Source organism: Lynx rufus, unplaced genomic scaffold, assembly GCF_022079265.1.
Source record: "Lynx rufus isolate CCGP_SWC_20201006 ecotype Redwood Valley unplaced genomic scaffold, mLynRuf1.p SCAF_15, whole genome shotgun sequence".
Taxonomy (NCBI): Eukaryota; Metazoa; Chordata; class Mammalia; order Carnivora; family Felidae; genus Lynx; species Lynx rufus.
The window spans coordinates 60,214,929-60,231,430 of NW_025814829.1; the positions used below are offsets into that span (position 1 = coordinate 60,214,929).

The 16,502-nt window shown below is 45.3% G+C and overlaps 1 protein-coding gene across 1 annotated transcript in view; it reads right to left on the bottom strand.

Moving 5' to 3' along the window:
* LOC124509882 (kinesin-like protein KIF28P) overlaps nucleotides 1-16,502 on the bottom strand; it is a 78,850-nt gene that overhangs the window by 21,450 nt on the left and 40,898 nt on the right. Inside the window, exons 6-10 of the mRNA XM_047076474.1 lie at nucleotides 15,354-15,508; nucleotides 5,948-6,059; nucleotides 4,512-4,579; nucleotides 1,792-1,901; nucleotides 224-321 (exon numbers count right to left, since the gene is read on the bottom strand). Coding sequence (XP_046932430.1) covers nucleotides 224-321; nucleotides 1,792-1,901; nucleotides 4,512-4,579; nucleotides 5,948-6,059; nucleotides 15,354-15,508 — 543 coding nt within the window. The remainder of the gene's footprint in view (nucleotides 1-223; nucleotides 322-1,791; nucleotides 1,902-4,511; nucleotides 4,580-5,947; nucleotides 6,060-15,353; nucleotides 15,509-16,502) is intronic.

Genomic DNA, 16,502 nt, shown 5'->3' on the forward strand with positions numbered 1-16,502 from the left:
TCCCCCCTCACGCCCTGCCCTCCTCTCCCCTAGCGCCGCCAGCGGCAGAAGTCATTTGTCACTGAATCACATGCCACGTCTCACGTGTTACACATTCTCCGGGGGGGGGGGAGCCACCCCGATGATCCACTGGACGGCAGCCCAGGCGGCCGTGGGCACGTGGGAAGAGCATGAGGCTCCCTGCCAGGTGTGGGCCTCGGCAGGTGGACAGAAGGAAGCTCACCTTGGCCACGGCCACGTGGTGCTGTCGCCACTCTTCCCGAGCCTGCTCCAGCTGGCGCGCCCAGGGCCCGGCTTCTGCCAGTGGGCGGGCCGGCTGCTCTGGAAGGAAGGAAGGGGCTTAAGCAGCGGGTCTGCTGTGTCGAGGGTGAGGAGCAGAATAACTGTAATAGAAGACTACAGAATAACTATAGTCTTCTATAGAATAACGATAGAATTCTATAGAAGACTATAGAATAACTATGATAGAAGAGTCAGGTTGACTCTGTTCTCAGCCGAAGCCGGCGATGCTGGGTGGAGTGGGAAACTGAGCTGCGCTCACGGGTGAAGAAGTCACCGGGTCGTTTCTACAGAGGGTGCTGTTGTTTTAATGCATCGGAACGTAGAGCAAGAAGGCCTTTTGGGGGAGGAGGCACGACGCTCCGTACTTTCTGTTTCGTTGTGCGGGCACGTGAGAGTGTTCTGTTTTATACCCCGGTTACCGGGCATTCCTACAAGGCCAGGGGACTCACAGCATCACAGGCTCGTGAACATATTTTGTGTCTGCGCTTATTACGCACGGCGGGCATTCGATGCTCACATCCGTCCAGCTCGCGACGACACGAACTTTGGGGCTAAGCGAGGCCACCATACCTGGACGGGCCACAGGCGCTGCCTCTCACATGGGAAGGGCTTTGTTGTGAAGTCCCAGCGAGTTGGGATGCGGGAGCCTGCAGGGGTGCCCACAGAGCCTCTGTCCCCCCCGGGCAGCCTGGTTTGGGGCGGGACGTGCTGCCAGTACCCGAGAGCCCCTCTGGAACGAGGGAGCCCAGCTGGCAGGGGGCACGGGGGCTGGGCCGCTTGGTGACTGGAGCTCACGCTCCCTGAACCAGCCCTGAGTGCCAGAGGTTTGGACCTCCTGGCATTGTTTTTTTCACTTTAAACCACTTCCTCCAATTTTATTTCGACAGTTTTACAATTTGCCCTTTTCTTGTTCATCCCGTTTTAAGTTATTAACGGGCGCAAAGTTGTAGGCACCTCCCTCCATGCTGCCAAACTGAAATCCTAGGCCTTCCTTCAAAGCAGTGGTTTTGGGGCACCGTGGAGTCAGCCGGGGCACTGCCCCCAGAAGTCACGGTCAGTGGGCCTGGTGACGCTCACCAGGTGACTGTGATGTGCTGCCTCTGAGGCCTCTGGAGATTCAAACATCATGCAACTGCGTGAGGCCATCAGCCCAGCGAACGTCAAAATGGCCACCGTGCAAACCTGGGAAGGACGGAGTGGCCTCGGCAGAAACGACGGCTTCAAAGTAAAAATGGCGATAAAAATGAGACTAAAATGATCATTCACAAAGGGCAGGGCCACTTAAGCGAATCTGCATTTGTCTCCAAATGAAGTATTTTTTCCCAAGGCCGGGGCCTAAATGTCCCCAGAGGGTGCCCCTGGCCTGTGCCGGGCTCTGGCGATTCCAAGCAGGGGTTCCCCACCTCCCCGCCGAGCCCCAGGCTGAGCCTGCAGCCGGTCCCTCCCTCCATCCCACTCCCAGCCTTCCTGCTGCTGGCCTGGACCAGCATTGCTCCTGACTCAGTTTACCTGCCATTCCGGAATTCCCGCGTGCGAGCAGCGCTCTGTCGTTCTCTGCCTTTGACTCTCTCATCAGCGTCGAGGTGTTGACCACGGCTCTGTTCCGGATCTTTTTAGCCCTTCCATGTGCAAAGATGAACACGCACTCAGTCCCGGACCCCTTTGGGGAGCACAGGCCAGAAACCGGCCAAGTGGGACCTTTCGGCCCAGGCGACTCCAGATGCCAGCAGGCTGGGCGCCAGTGAACGATGAAGGCCGAAAGGGACTTTAGTGACGTCCACGGTTGAAATAAACATGACCAGCCCCGCCAGACCCACAGCCTGGCCCCGACGCGACCCGGGCCCTGAACCCACTCGCCCGTCGGCCGACTCCGCTAGCGGAAACATCTATGCGTCGTTGCTGACAGGCGTAACCCCACCCTGGAGGCTGTCAGCGGGTGTCCCGGGCTGGAAAGGGCACCTAGGGGTCACCTGTTTCCCTGCCTTCTAGTGTCCCAGAGAAAACGCGAGATGCCCCCGAGCACTGCACGGGGCATAATACTTCTGCCCACACATTATTTACTTGCTCGTTGCCTGCTATTCAGGTTTAACCGGGAGCCTGTGTTTTGTATTTGCTAACTGTGGCCGCCTTACTCCTTTCGTTGAGGAAATGGGGTTTTCAGGGCTTGCCCCGGGGTCACACAGCCCGTGGCAGCTCCGGGCTCAGAGCCCGGGACTCTGGGCTACTGTTTTCTCCTTCCTCTGCAGCCGTAGTCTCTCAACGGGAAATCTGCTCGTGACAGATTTGCGTCTGATAAGCAGAGAGACCGAACTGACGGAAAGATCCGAGCTCGTGCTGCAGACGCTGAAAGAAACATCTAACGGTGTAAAACGATACGGAGGCTGCACCGTTGCAGAGGCCGCTGGCACGTGTCCCTAAAATGCCAGGGCTCCCTGCCAGGGACAGGGCCAAAGGGAAGACCACTGCTCGGTGGTGCAGTGACAGCCATCGTCTCTGAGCGTTCAGCACGTGTCAGAACCTTGCCGGGAACGGGCTCGTGCAGGATCTGTTGTGTTCTTCCCCCCCGCAGCTCTGATGAGAAATCACCTCCCTCGACACGGGACAGAGCTGAGGGCTAGGGAGGTACGGCGTGTCGCCCAAGGTCACACGGCTGGTGGGGCCAGATTCTGACCCACACGCAAGCCCGTAGACCTGACCAGGGACGTGTCACGGTAGGTGGCAGTTTCATTTCACACGCCAGCTCCAGCTTCCTGGGACCAGGCCCGAGGATTCCAGGTTCCTGTCCGAACCCGGCGGGTGGGCCTCAGGACTCTGCCACGCGAAAGGGAAAGGGTGGTGGCAGCATGTGGCTTTTACCCTGCTTAGAGGTCCCCTCTGCCTGCACCCTTATCTTTTTTAAAAGGGTCAGGAGAGAGGCGCCTGGGTGGCTCAGTCAGTTAAGTATCTGACTTTGGCTCGGGTCACGGTCTCGCGGTTCGTGAGTTCGAGCCCCACGTCGGGCTCTATGCTGACAGCTCGGAGCCCGGAGCCTGCTTCGGATTCTGTGTCTCCCTCTCTCTCTCTCTGCCTCTCCCCCGCTCGTGCTCTGTCTCTTTCTCAAAAATAATAAACAGTTAAAAAAATTTTTTTTTAAATTTTTTTTTTCAACGTTTATTTATTTTTGGGACAGAGAGAGACAGAGCATGAACGGGGGAGGGGCAGAGAGAGAGGGAGACACAGAATCCGAAACAGGCTCCAGGCTCTGAGCCATCAGCCCAGAGCCTGACGCGGGGCTCGAACTCACGGACCGCGAGATCGTGACCTGGCTGAAGTCGGACGCCCAACCGACTGCGCCACCCAGGCGCCCCGGAAACACTATTTTTTTTTTTAATTTTTTTTCAATGTTTTTTATTTATTTTGGGACAGAGAGAGACAGAGCATGAACGGGGGAGGGGCAGAGAGAGAGGGAGACACAGAATCGGAAACAGGCTCCAGGCTCCGAGCCATCAGCCCAGAGCCCGACGCGGGGCTCGAACTCCCGGACCGCGAGATCGTGACCTGGCTGAAGTCGGACGCTTAACCGACTGCGCCACCCAGGCGCCCCTAAAAAAATTTTTTTAAAGGGTCAGGAGAAGCAGGATCCAGATGCCTGGAACGCGTCCGGGCGGCAGCCTCGTGCTGGGGCTGAGTATGCAGGCTCGCCTCCCTGGCCCCCTGGACGGAAGGAAGCTGGCAGGGAGAGCCCTCCCGCCCCCGGAAAGAGGAGCCTAGACCGTCAGGCCACCCCAAGAGTAGAACCCGTGTGCACGGGGCCTGGGCAAAGGAGACCAAAGCCAAGAAAAGCGTGGAGCTAGTGCCTCACACGTGCTTGTCTTCACCTATTGGCATAAACGTCCCCTGCCTGCCCCCGCACGCCACCCGTGTGCCGTGTGACAAGGGAGAAACACGTGAATGGGCAGCTATGTGGCAGGAAAATACAGGAAGAAGGATCCAAGCATGGGATCAGCCCCCAGGCTTCCCCCATCGATGGGAGCCTGTGGGGCCTCTCCCATGCAGAGTAGGGGTGACATTAGGGCCTGAGTCCCCAGTTCTGTCTCCTTTTGTTCATTTCCTCCCACCTCTCTCTCTCACAAATCATTCCGTTCTGCCTTCTCCTGACCTCTCCCCCGAACTGCCAGCCCATTGCGCAGAGGGGGACCAGAAGAATCTGACTTAGAACCCCTAGGGATACGACGTATCCACAAACGTACCTTTCGGCGTATCTTAACGTGGATAAAGTTTCCTCATAGCAGATGTCAGCGGGACTTATGGCCGCTATCTGTAAAAGAACGTCCCTTTCAGATTTTGTAATTTTAGACGGATTTGTCATTGTGGATACGCTAAGGTTCATAGCATTTCTTGTCATTTACGGTATTGCTCGAACTTTGCAACTCAGAAGGTGCAGACACACATTGATAGCACGTGCTCACCCCACGAATGCCACATGCACACGTGACCTCTGCAGCGCACCGACACCGCAGATTCAGGACACAAACACCACAATTTCACAACACACACACACACACACACACACACACACAGGCCCAGGGAAAAAACCATGTGTTCGAGATCTGTCTGATAATCGCTGGCAGAGCTGAGCCTGGAGCCGGGCCTGACTCACTCTCAGGCCCTTGTCCTCAGTAGTAAGTCCCCAGAGGGTGGATGGGGATTCAAGTGACAGTGGAATGTTGGCCTTGCAGATTCTCTTTTCTTTCTGCTTCCTGAGAGGACCAGTGACCCCACCCCCCGCCCCCTAACCTCCTCTCCACCACATATTTTTCTGTTAAAGCATGGTAGTGCCCCAGGCGGGGCGTTAGCCTGCAGGCCTGAAAGGCTCCTCTCTCACAGGCACACCCCTGCTCAGACCTGTTACACCTGATTTTGTAGTCTTACATTCAGAGCATCTTATGGGCCTTCTTTTATCCCAGGTCCTCAGGGGGAGCAGGGAAGGTCCCGTGAGGCCAACAGGCCAGCTTCAAAGTGAAATATTTGTAGATACTCAGGCAAGATAAAATAGTAAAGAGTAGAGATTGTGTTTTGTTGTGAATTTGGGAAAGAGTGCACAGAACAGGCCCAGCAGTGAGCAGTTTTCTCCTAACCGGGACAGCAGGCCGGAGGCCAGTATGAACCTGCCGGCAGAATGTGCCAGTCTGTTCCTTTTCACACTTGGAGCTGAAGAGCAGAGAGTCCCGATTTTAACACATCCCACATTGTACCCCCTTGGCAAATATGCGATACTAAGAGTCTGGAGTCTTTGCTGAGATGACACAATTTAGCTACTCGCCAGGTTCAACAGCTGCCTGGTGTCTCACATGGTCAAAATGATTTCCGGTCTCGCCACGAAATGACCACCGATTTAGAATAGTACGACGTTATCAGTGTTATTTTAAAACGTGTACTAATTTTTTCCTGGCAATAATAGTGGTGTACGTTCCTTATAAAGAATCTGAAACCTACAGAAATGAATAAAAAATTAAAATTGGCGGTATTTGAACGCTGTAGCGGAGTCTCAGGAGTCTTGACGTAAGAATGTGTGACGTGAATGCAAAATGCGGCGTCATGGTACAGTGAGCGTGATTTTAACAATAACAGTGACAGCAACACAATAGCTAAATCAGTCTGCCGTGTTGTAAGAAGGTCACCTTACCAAAGTGGTTCTGCTGTTCCCGCCCAGAGCTGGCTGGAGAAGTTTGGTCAGGACAGAATCTCTGTAGGGAACGTGCAAGACTTTCTTCCCCGTGGCTGCATCAGCCAGAGCACTGGATGAAAAAGAAACATCAGATTAAAAAATATATATATATGCCAAGAAGAAATCTGCCTCCCGGGGGATAAGTCAGAAATGCCCTTCATGTCTCCTCTTTGACCCCATAAACCTGAGACATGACTCTAATGATATCCAAGAGTTGAGACATCTGCCGGACGAAGATGTGGAAGCAAGACAGCTAACCACATGAGCCACTGGCTCCCTCTCTGAGATCAACCCTGGAGACACCATGACAGACAGACGGAAGTCCGGATCTGAGGCTCTAACACACTAAACCCTGTGAGGAAAACCCAAAGAGCCTGCAGGCTATTGTAAACCTGTGTATAGGGAAGAGTTTCAACCTGAGGAAGAGGGTGGCCCCACGAGCAGTGTGCCGGCCAGTGTGGGGAGGGGGTTAATTCCTCTTCTTGTTTTTCTTCCGTACTTCCTTCAGAGCAACCCATAAAGGTAGGACCCCATATAACAACGCAGCACAGAAGCTGTACGTGAGAAGTAAATGTGCCACCCCTCCCCACCAACTCCAGGGTCTGCAAAGATCGCAGCATTGTCATTGATGAGAACGGGGGAGGAGGGAGGCAAGCCTATCTATGAGAAATTATCACAAAAAGTGAAAAGGAATTTATAAAGGTATTCTAGCTGATTTGGAAAAGAAACTAAAGGAGCTTCTAGAAAGAAATACAGTAATTGAAATTAAAAACACACAAGACAGGGGCGCCTGGGTGGCTCAGTTGGTTAAGTGTACAACTCTTGATTTCAGCTGAGGTCATGATTTTGCTGTTCGTGGAATCGAGCTCTGCATTGGGCTCTGCGCTGACAGCATGTAACCTGCTTGGAATTCTCTCTTTCTTCCTCCTCCCTCCCTACCTCCCCTTTTCTCCCTTGCACCCCGCCCCCCACCTGCTCGCTTGCTCTCTACTCAAAATAAACTTAAAATTTTTTTTTTCAACGTTTATTTATTTTTGGGACAGAGAGAGACAGAGCATGAACGGGCGAGGGGCAGAGAGAGAGGGAGACACAGAATCGGAAACAGGCTCCAGGCTCTGAGCCATCAGCCCAGAGCCCGACGCGGGGCTCGAACTCATGGACCGCGAGATCGTGACCTGGCTGAAGTCGGACGCTTAACCGACTGCGCCACCCAGGCGCCCCAAAATTTTTTTTTAAAAAACACACTGCACAGGTTTAACAGCAAACTAGACACTGCTATAATTGGAATTAGTGAAATAGATATGTCAAAAGAGATTAACCAGATTGCAGCCTGGAGACATGGAGATGGGAAACAAGCCAGGAAGGTTATGAGACATGGAGGACAGAGTGAGATTTAAATAATCTAAATTGAAGTTCCAGAAGAGAAAGAAAACAAGTGGGCACAGATGGTACATGAGAAGTAATGGCTGAGAATTTTCCAGTACTGGTGAAAATCACTAATCTACCGAACTGTAGGGGCTAGGGAATTCCAAGCAGAGTAAATAAAATAAATTCACACTCAAATGTAACATAACCGAATTGGAGAACATCAAAACAGAAGAGCTCAAAACCAGCCAGGGGCAAAGACTGATTGACTTCAAGGAAATAGCAATTAGACCACCAGCAGAAAACAGGAGACTGTATCCTTCATGAGCTGAAAGAAAATACTACATTTCTGGAATTCTATCCCCGGCACAATTATCTTCCAAGGATGAGGTGAAATAAAGACATTTCAACCAAACAAAAACAGAATTTTTTTTCACAGCACGTGATCACTGAAGGAAATTCTACAGAATATACTTCCACCAGGAGGAAACTGATCTTAGATACAACTCTGAGTAAATAATTGGGGCGCCTGGGTGGCTCAGTTGGTTAAGCTTCCAACTCTTGATTTTGGCTCAGGTTACAATCTCACAGTTGGTGAGATTGAGCCCTGATTCAGGCTCTGCAGTGACGGCATGGAGCCTGCTTAGGGTTCTCTCTCTTTTCCTCTATCTCTGCTCCTCCCTCTCTCAAAATAAACGTTTGAAAAAAAGAAGTGAAGGGGAGGGGTCAAGATGGCAGAGCAGCATGGAAACTTTTTGCTTCTCTCATCCCTGAAATGCAGCTAGATCAACACCAAACCATCTGGCCAACCTAAAAAATTGATCTGAGGGTTAACACAACAGTCTGCACAACTTGAACCACAGAACTCAGCAGATAAGCAGTGTGGAGAGGTGAACTGGGGGAGAGAGAAGCCACAGAGGGTAGAGAGGTGTCTTTACTTGTGGAAAGAGGATGGAGATGGGAGAGAGTACAGGAAAAGCTCTCCCCCTGAAAGCAGCTGGAGAGAAAGAGAAAGAGTGGAAACACCCATAAGGGACTTAACAAAAAGGGGAGAAAGGAGAAAAAAGAGGATTTAAATACCATTGAGAGTCTATAAACAGGGGTCACAGTCTGAAACTCCGCAGCTCTATACCTGGCAGAGCTCTGGTGGGAAGAGTGAATCCCCAGGAACAGACAGTGAGGTCTGAGGGGTCCTCGGGCCACACAGGAAGAGGCAGTTCCCCTGCTGAGAGGACATTTGGCAGAGGCTATGTGGCCTTCCCACAGGCAAAGGTCTCAGTGGACCCCAGAGAACAGCCACATTTGCTGGTGTTGGAACAAGGATGTTAAGGGGTGGTGAAGCCTGTTACGATATGTGTGTTGTGATTTACCATAATTCTTGAAACACTGCTGCTACATGATTGAATGAACTTTTTCTGGGGTGGGCTGGCACCTGGCCACAGTCTCTGGGCATCTGCAGCAGTGCAGTCATGTGAATGTTCCGGGCTGTGGGCTGGTACCCAGCCTTTGCTTGGCAAGACCTTCCCCCAGACAGTCTAAGTGGGTCAAAGCTGCAGTTCCCTCAGAGGTGAAGGGTTTGGAAACACAACCCCATCTGAGATAAAACTTGGGAGGGAGGTGCCACCTGGCAGCCTGATGGCTTGGTCATGGAAAGTGTAAAAGCAGGGAGTGGACTGGAGCTGGAGACAAGGAAGGGTTGATTGATTGCCAGTTGGCAAGAGCACAGAGTTCTGATACTAGAGACTGGGTAGCTGGGTGATGCCATTTTCACCTCTCCCACACATGCACATACACGTGTACACTCACCACAATGATCCACCCCAGTAAACTAAGTGCCCAACTAGTGGAGAATGGAGCAAGATGTCTGAACCAGAATTTAGAATCACAATAAGAAGAATATTAGCTGGGTTGAAAAAAGCATAAAATCCCTTTCTGCAGAGATAAAAGAAGTAAAATCTAGTCAGGACAAAATTAAAAATGCTATAACTGAGATGCAATCTTGAATGGATGCCACGGCAGCAAGGATGGATGAAACAGAGCAGGGTATCAGCGATATGGAAGACAAACTTATGGAGAATAATGAAGCATAAAAAAGAAACTAAGGCAAAAGAGCATGATATAAGAATTAGATAACTCAGTGACTCATTAAAAAGGAATAATATCCAAATCATAAGCGTCCCTGAAGATGAAGAGAGAAAAAGGGGTAGAAGGTTTATGTGAGCAAATCATAGCAAAAAACTTTCCTAACCTGGGAAAAGACATAGACATCAAAATCCAGGAAGCACAGAGAACTCCCATTAGATTAAAAAAAAAAAAAAGACTGACCATCAGCAAGGCGTATCATAGTCAATTTCACAAAATACACAGACAAGAATCATGAAAGCAGCAAGGGGAAAAAAGTCCTTAACCTACAAGGGAAGACAGATAAGGTGCACAGCAGACCTATCCACAGAAACTTGACAGGCAAGAGAGGAGTGGCAGGATATAGTCAATGTGCTGAATTGGAAAAATATGCAGCCACAAATTCATTACCAGCAAGGCTGCATTCAAAATAGAAGGAGAGATAAAGTTTCCCAAACAAAAAAAACCTAAAGGAGTTCATGACCACTAAACCACCCCTATAAGAAATTTTAAGGGGGACTCTCTGAAGGGAGAAAAGATGAAACAAAACAAAAAATACCAAAAGCTACAAAGACTAGAAAGGACCAGAGAACACCACCAGAAACTCCCAACTCTACAGGCAACACAATGGCAATAAATTCATATCTTTCAGTACTCACTCTAAATGTCAGTGGACTAAATGTTCCAATCAAAAGACATAGGGTAACAGAATGGATAAGAAAACAAGATCCATCTATATGCTTTTTACAAGAGACCCATTTTAGACCTAAAGACACCTTCAAATTGAAAGTAAGGGGGTGGAGAACCATCTATCATGCTAACGGTCAACAAAAGAAAGCTGGAGTAGCGATACTTATATCAGACAATCTAGACTTTAAAGACTGTAACAAGAGATGAAGAAGGGCATTATATCATAATTAAGGAGTCTATCCACCAAGAAGATCTAAACATTTATGCCCCAATGCAAAACACCCAAATATATAAATTAGTCACAAACATACAGAAACGCATTGATATTAATACCATCATAGTAGGGGACTTCAACACCCTACTTAAAGCAATGGACAGATCATCTAATCAGAAAATCAGCAAGGAAACAATGACTTTGAATGACACTGTGGACTGGATGGACTTAACAGATATATTCAGAACATTTCATCCTAAAGCAGCAGAATACACATTCTTCTCAAGTGCACATGGAACATCCTCCAGAATAGATCCCATACTGGGACACAAATCAGCCGTCAACAAGTTCAAAAAAGATCATACCGTGAATATCTTCAGACTACAATGCTATGAAACTTGAAATTGACCACAAGAAAAAAATTGGAAAGACAAATACTTGGAGACTAAAGAACATCCTATTAAAGAATGAATGGGCTAACCAAGAAGTTAAAGAGGAAATTAAAAAGTACGTGGAAGCCAATGAAAATGATGACATGACAGCCCAAAACCTCTGGGACACAACAAAGGTGGTCATAAGAGGGAAGTATATAACAATCCAGGCCTTCTTAAAGAAGGAAGAAAGTTCTCAGATACACAGCCTCACCTTACACCTTAAGGAGCTGGAAAAAGAACAGCAAATAAAACCCAAAACCAGCAGAAGAAAGGAAATAATAAAGATTAGAGCAGAAATCAATGCTATCGGAACAAACAAAAAACAACAGATCAATGAAGCCAGGAGCTGGTTCTTTGAAAGAATTAATAAAATTGATAACCCCCTAGCCAGTTTGATCAAAAAGAAAAAGGAAAGGACCCAAATAAATAAAATCAAGAATGAAAGAGATCATAACCAACACTGCAGAAATACAAACAATAAGAGAATATTATGAGCAATTATATGCCAATAAATGGGGCAATCTGGAAGAAATGGACAAATTCCTAGAAACATATACCCTACCAAAACTGAAACAGGAAGAAATAGAAAATTTGAACAGACCCATAACCAGTAAGGAAATCGAATTAGTAATCAAAAATCTGCCAAAAAACAAGAGTCCAGGGCCAGATGGCTTTCCAGGGGAATTCTACCAAACATTTAAAGAAGAGTTAACACCTATTCTTTCTAAGCTGTTCCAGAAAAATAGAAATGGAAGGAAAACTTCCAAACTCATTCTGTGAAGCCAGAATTACGTTGGTTGCAAAACCAGACAATGACCCCACTAAAAGGAGAACTACAGACCAATTTCCCTGATGAACATGGCTTCAAAAATCCTCAACAAGATACTGGCCAACCGGATCCAACAATACATTAAAAGAATTATTCACCACTACCAAGTAGGATTTATACCTGGGATGCAGGGCTGGTTCAATATCTGCAAAACAATCAATGTGATTTATCACATCAATAAAAGAAAGGAGAAGAACCACATGGTTCTCTCAATAGATGCAGAGAAAGCATTTGACAAAATACAGCATCCTTTCTTGATAAAAAAAAAAAAAAACAAAAGACCTCAATAAAGTAGGATAGATGGAGCATACCTCAAGATCATGAAAGCCGTATATGGAATACCCACCGCTGATATGATCCTCAACGGGAAGAATTGGGAGCTTTCCCCCTAAGGTCAGGAACACGACAGGGATGTCCACTCTCACCACTGTTATTCAACATACTATTGGAAGTCCTAGTCTCAGCAATCAGACAACACAAAGGAATGAAAAGCATCCCAATTGGCCAGGAAGAAGTCAGACTTTCACTCTTTGCATACGACATGACACTCTATATGGAAAACCCAAAAAATTCCACGAAAACACTGCTACAACTGATCCATGAATTTAGCAAAGTCTCAGGAGATAAAATCAATGCACAGAAATCAGTTGCATTTCTTACACCAATAATGAAGCAACAGATAAATCAAGGAATCGATCTCATTTATGATTGCACCAAAAACCATAAAATAACTAGGAATAAACCTAACCAAAGATGTAAAATCTATATACTGAAAACCATAGAAAGCTTATGAAAGAAACTGAAGACACAAAAAAGTGGAAAAATATTCTGTGCTCCTAAATTAGAAGAATGAATATTGTTAAAACGTTGATACTACCTGGGACACCTGGGTGGCTCAGTCGGTTAAGCGTCTGACTTCAGCTCAGGTCATGATCTCACAGCTCGTGAGTTTGAGCCCCATGTTGGGCTCTGTGTGACAGCTCAGAGCCTGGAACCTGCTTCAGATTCCGTGTCTCCCTCTCTCTCTCCCTCTCTGCCCCTCCCCCACTTGTGTGCTCCGCTCGCTCTCACTTGCTCTCTCAAAAATAAAACATTAACAAAAATTTTAAAAAGAATGAAATCTTGCGATTTGCAACTACATGGATGGAACTAGAGGGTATTTTACTAAGCAAAATTAGAGAAAGACAATTATCACATGACTTCACTCATGGAATTTAAGATACAAAACAGATGAACATAAGGGAAGGGAAGTGAAAATAATATAAAAACAAGAAGGGGGACAAAACATAAAAGACTCTTAAATACAGAGAACAAACTGAGGGTTGCTGGAAGGGTCCTGGGAGGGGAATGGGCTGAATGGGTAAGGGTCATTAAGGAAAACACTTGTTGGGATGAGCACTGGGTGTTATACATAGGATATGAATCACTGGAATCTACTTCTGAAATCATTATTGCATATGCTAACTAACTTGGATGTAAATTTAAAAATAAATGAATAAAATTAATAAAAAAATGAATTCAGAGACAGAAAGAAATCTAGTATATCAATAGCACTAATGAAGAAAGGATTTCGAGAGGGAAAAGTGAAGAATTTAAAAAACGAACACTGTCACAGAAATAATAATGTATTTTGGGGTTAAAGAAGAATAGAATTAAAATACATATCAAAATTACATATGGAGGATGGAGATCCTTGTAGTATTCAGGAAGAGGATAAAGCATTCACTATTGTTCAGACTTTGGCCAATCAAACAGATTAAAAAGGCAAGTAACGGTTAAGCATATATTCAATTTTGATCTATGACAGAGATAGCATAGAAGATCCCCTGAGGAGAGGAGGAACTATTTAACAGTGTAACTGGAAAAATTGTAATCTATAAGGTAAAAATAATGAAAAGGAAGCCTACCTTATACTACACACAGAAATCAAGTCCAGATGGATAGGAAATTAAATGAAATTTAGGGAGATGGCTTTCAGACGCTACTTTTCTTAAGACTCAGGAAATGCTAAACAAAAACCACTACCATGATTTCTACTCATCAATAGACACCTTACATTGAAGACACGCTATGTGCTGGGTGAAGGTGCTTATATACCTGAGAAAAGAGTAATAAAAATATGTAAAGGATGCCTATGAATCAATAAAAAGACAGTAACTGGATAGAATAATGGGAAAAACAGAACGTTTTGAGAGGAGACATATTGCCGGTAAACATATCACATGATGCTCAAACTTGCTAAAAACCAAGAGTATCAAGACCACTGTAAGGTGTCTTCATACCCATTTAATTAGTAAATATGAAGAAGTGTGATAATACCAAGCCTTAGAAAAGATGTGGATCAGTGGGATATTTTATCCATTGCTGCTGGGAATGTAAATTGGCCCCACCATTTTGGAAAATAACTTGTCACCACCCTCAAAATTTATTATTGCACACAACTTATATATAATCCAACAATTTCAGTCCTTTTTCTATACTCAAAAGAAACTTTAATATATTGATACCCTGTGATTTGTACAAGAATGTTCATAATAGCGCCGTTTGTAATAGCAAAAAAAAACAAAACCTGGGAACAACCAAAATGCCAATCAACAGGAGAACCAATGAAGAGGTTGTGGCACGTTCCCACCATGGAATACTACATCATAAGGAAAAAGAAGTAACAACTTCTACTATAAAAAGGAATCTCATAGGCACAATGTTTAGTGACAGAACAGAAGGTAAATTATAGCCACAGATAGCATGGACACATACTGTTAATAATGTTGGATCTAAAAGCCAATCCCGACAATTCTACTCCTGGGTGTGTACTTGAGAGGAATGAGAAATTATTTTCCCCAAAGCACACATACAAGAATGTTCATAGCAACCTTATTTAGAATACTCAAAACCTGGATGCAAATGAAATGTCCATCAATAGGAGAATGGATAAATGATTGTGGCACATTCCTACAATGGAATGCTACATAGCAATGAAAAAGAACTAATAATTGCTACATGAGAAACATGGCCTAGTCTCCTAGACACAGTCCTTAGTGAATGAAGCCAAATGCAAAAAACAATGGCCTCTTATAAATGGTCACATCTATATGAAAATCTATACAGTTAGGCAAAGGTCAATTTGTAGTGGCACAGGTCAGTTTCTTCTGGTGGAAGTGAAAGCTAGGAGGGAAGTACAAGGGAAGTTTCTGGGTTTTGGAAATGTTCTATATCTTGAGCTGGGTGGTAATTACACAGATATATACATATAAAAATTCATTGAGCTGAACATTTAAGAATTGCGCACTTTTTGTAGTTTGTACTTTAATCACTTAAGAACAGGATCGAGAAAACAATGTAATATTTTATACCCTTTGTAAACATTTCAAAAATGAGTGCCACTAACTAATAATATTCACATGTGATAAAAAACAAGAAAGGATGAAAGAAGAAAGGGAGGGAGGGACAGAGAGGGGTAAACAAAATTCAAGATGGCGGTTACCTCCAAGGGGAGCACAGTAGAGAAATACCAACGATTTCTTGGGTTGGGTGGTGGCTTTATTAGTGTTTTTAATTTTATTAAAAAGCAATTCATTTAAAAGAAATAGGAGGACCAGGTATGAACCAATGATGACAGTGCGTCATGAATCAAGGGTATGATTAACCTAATTTTTGATATCTGGGGTCATTTTTACGATAGAAATAAATACCCACGCACAGGTTATTTACCTGATAACATTTCCTAAATTGGTTAAACTTAAGTTAACTTGTGATCCTTCCCTCAGTCTGTCTCCTTCAGATCCTGAAGATTTCTGCCTTTCACTTCCTGCTAAATCCACCAAATTAATCGTGGATTGCTTGGTGAGGTCTCTGTCCAGGAAAACCTGTGTGGGAGAGCACCACAGTCATGTTATCAGAGTGGTAGCAGGCTACATATGAAGTCAGTCCAGTTTACACATTAAAACACTTTTTTCTACTTGTACTTCACACTCAAAAGCATATAATAAAATTTAAAACATTTAATATTATTGGGGCGCCTGGGTGGCTCAGTTGGTTAGGTGACCGACTGGGCCTCAGGTCATGATCTCCCAGTTCGTGGGTTTGAGCCCCATATCGGGCTCTGTGCTGACAGCTCAGAGCCTGGAGCCTGCTTCGGATTCTGTGTCTCCCTCTCTCTCTGCCCCTCTTCCGCTCACACTCTGTCTCTCTCTCAAATGTAAATAAACATTAAATTAAAAAAAACATATTACACATTAATATGTAATACATAATATATGTATTATTATAAATAAAAATAATATAAATTTAAAACAAAATTTAAAACATAAATTAATATATAATATATATTATAAATAAAAATTAATATTATAAATTTAAAACATATAAAATTTTAAAACATATAATGAAAATGAAAAAGCCATCTTTTTTACAATGGCATCTTACAATAATACACCACCAGGCCCAAATATCTCTGTTACTCCCTCTCAATTTTGCAGAGCTATTCCCAGTGATCTATTAGATACCAATTACTGCTCTCAAGTATTTTGATGGTCAAACATTTTAATTTTTTTTAACGTTTATTTATGGAGAGACAGACACACACAGTGAGTGGGGGAGGGGTAGAGAGAGAGGGAGACACAGAATCTGAAGAGGCTCCAGGCTCTGAGCTGTCAACACAGAGCCCAACGTGGGGCTCGAACTCACAAACTGTGAGATCATGACCTGAGCTGAAGTCAGATGCTTAACCGACTGAGCCACCCGGGTGCCCCGATGATCAAACATTTTATTTTATTTTATTTTATTTTATTTTATTTTATTTTATTTTATTTTATTTTATTTTATTTTATTTTATTTATTTTTCTTTTTTTATTTAACTTT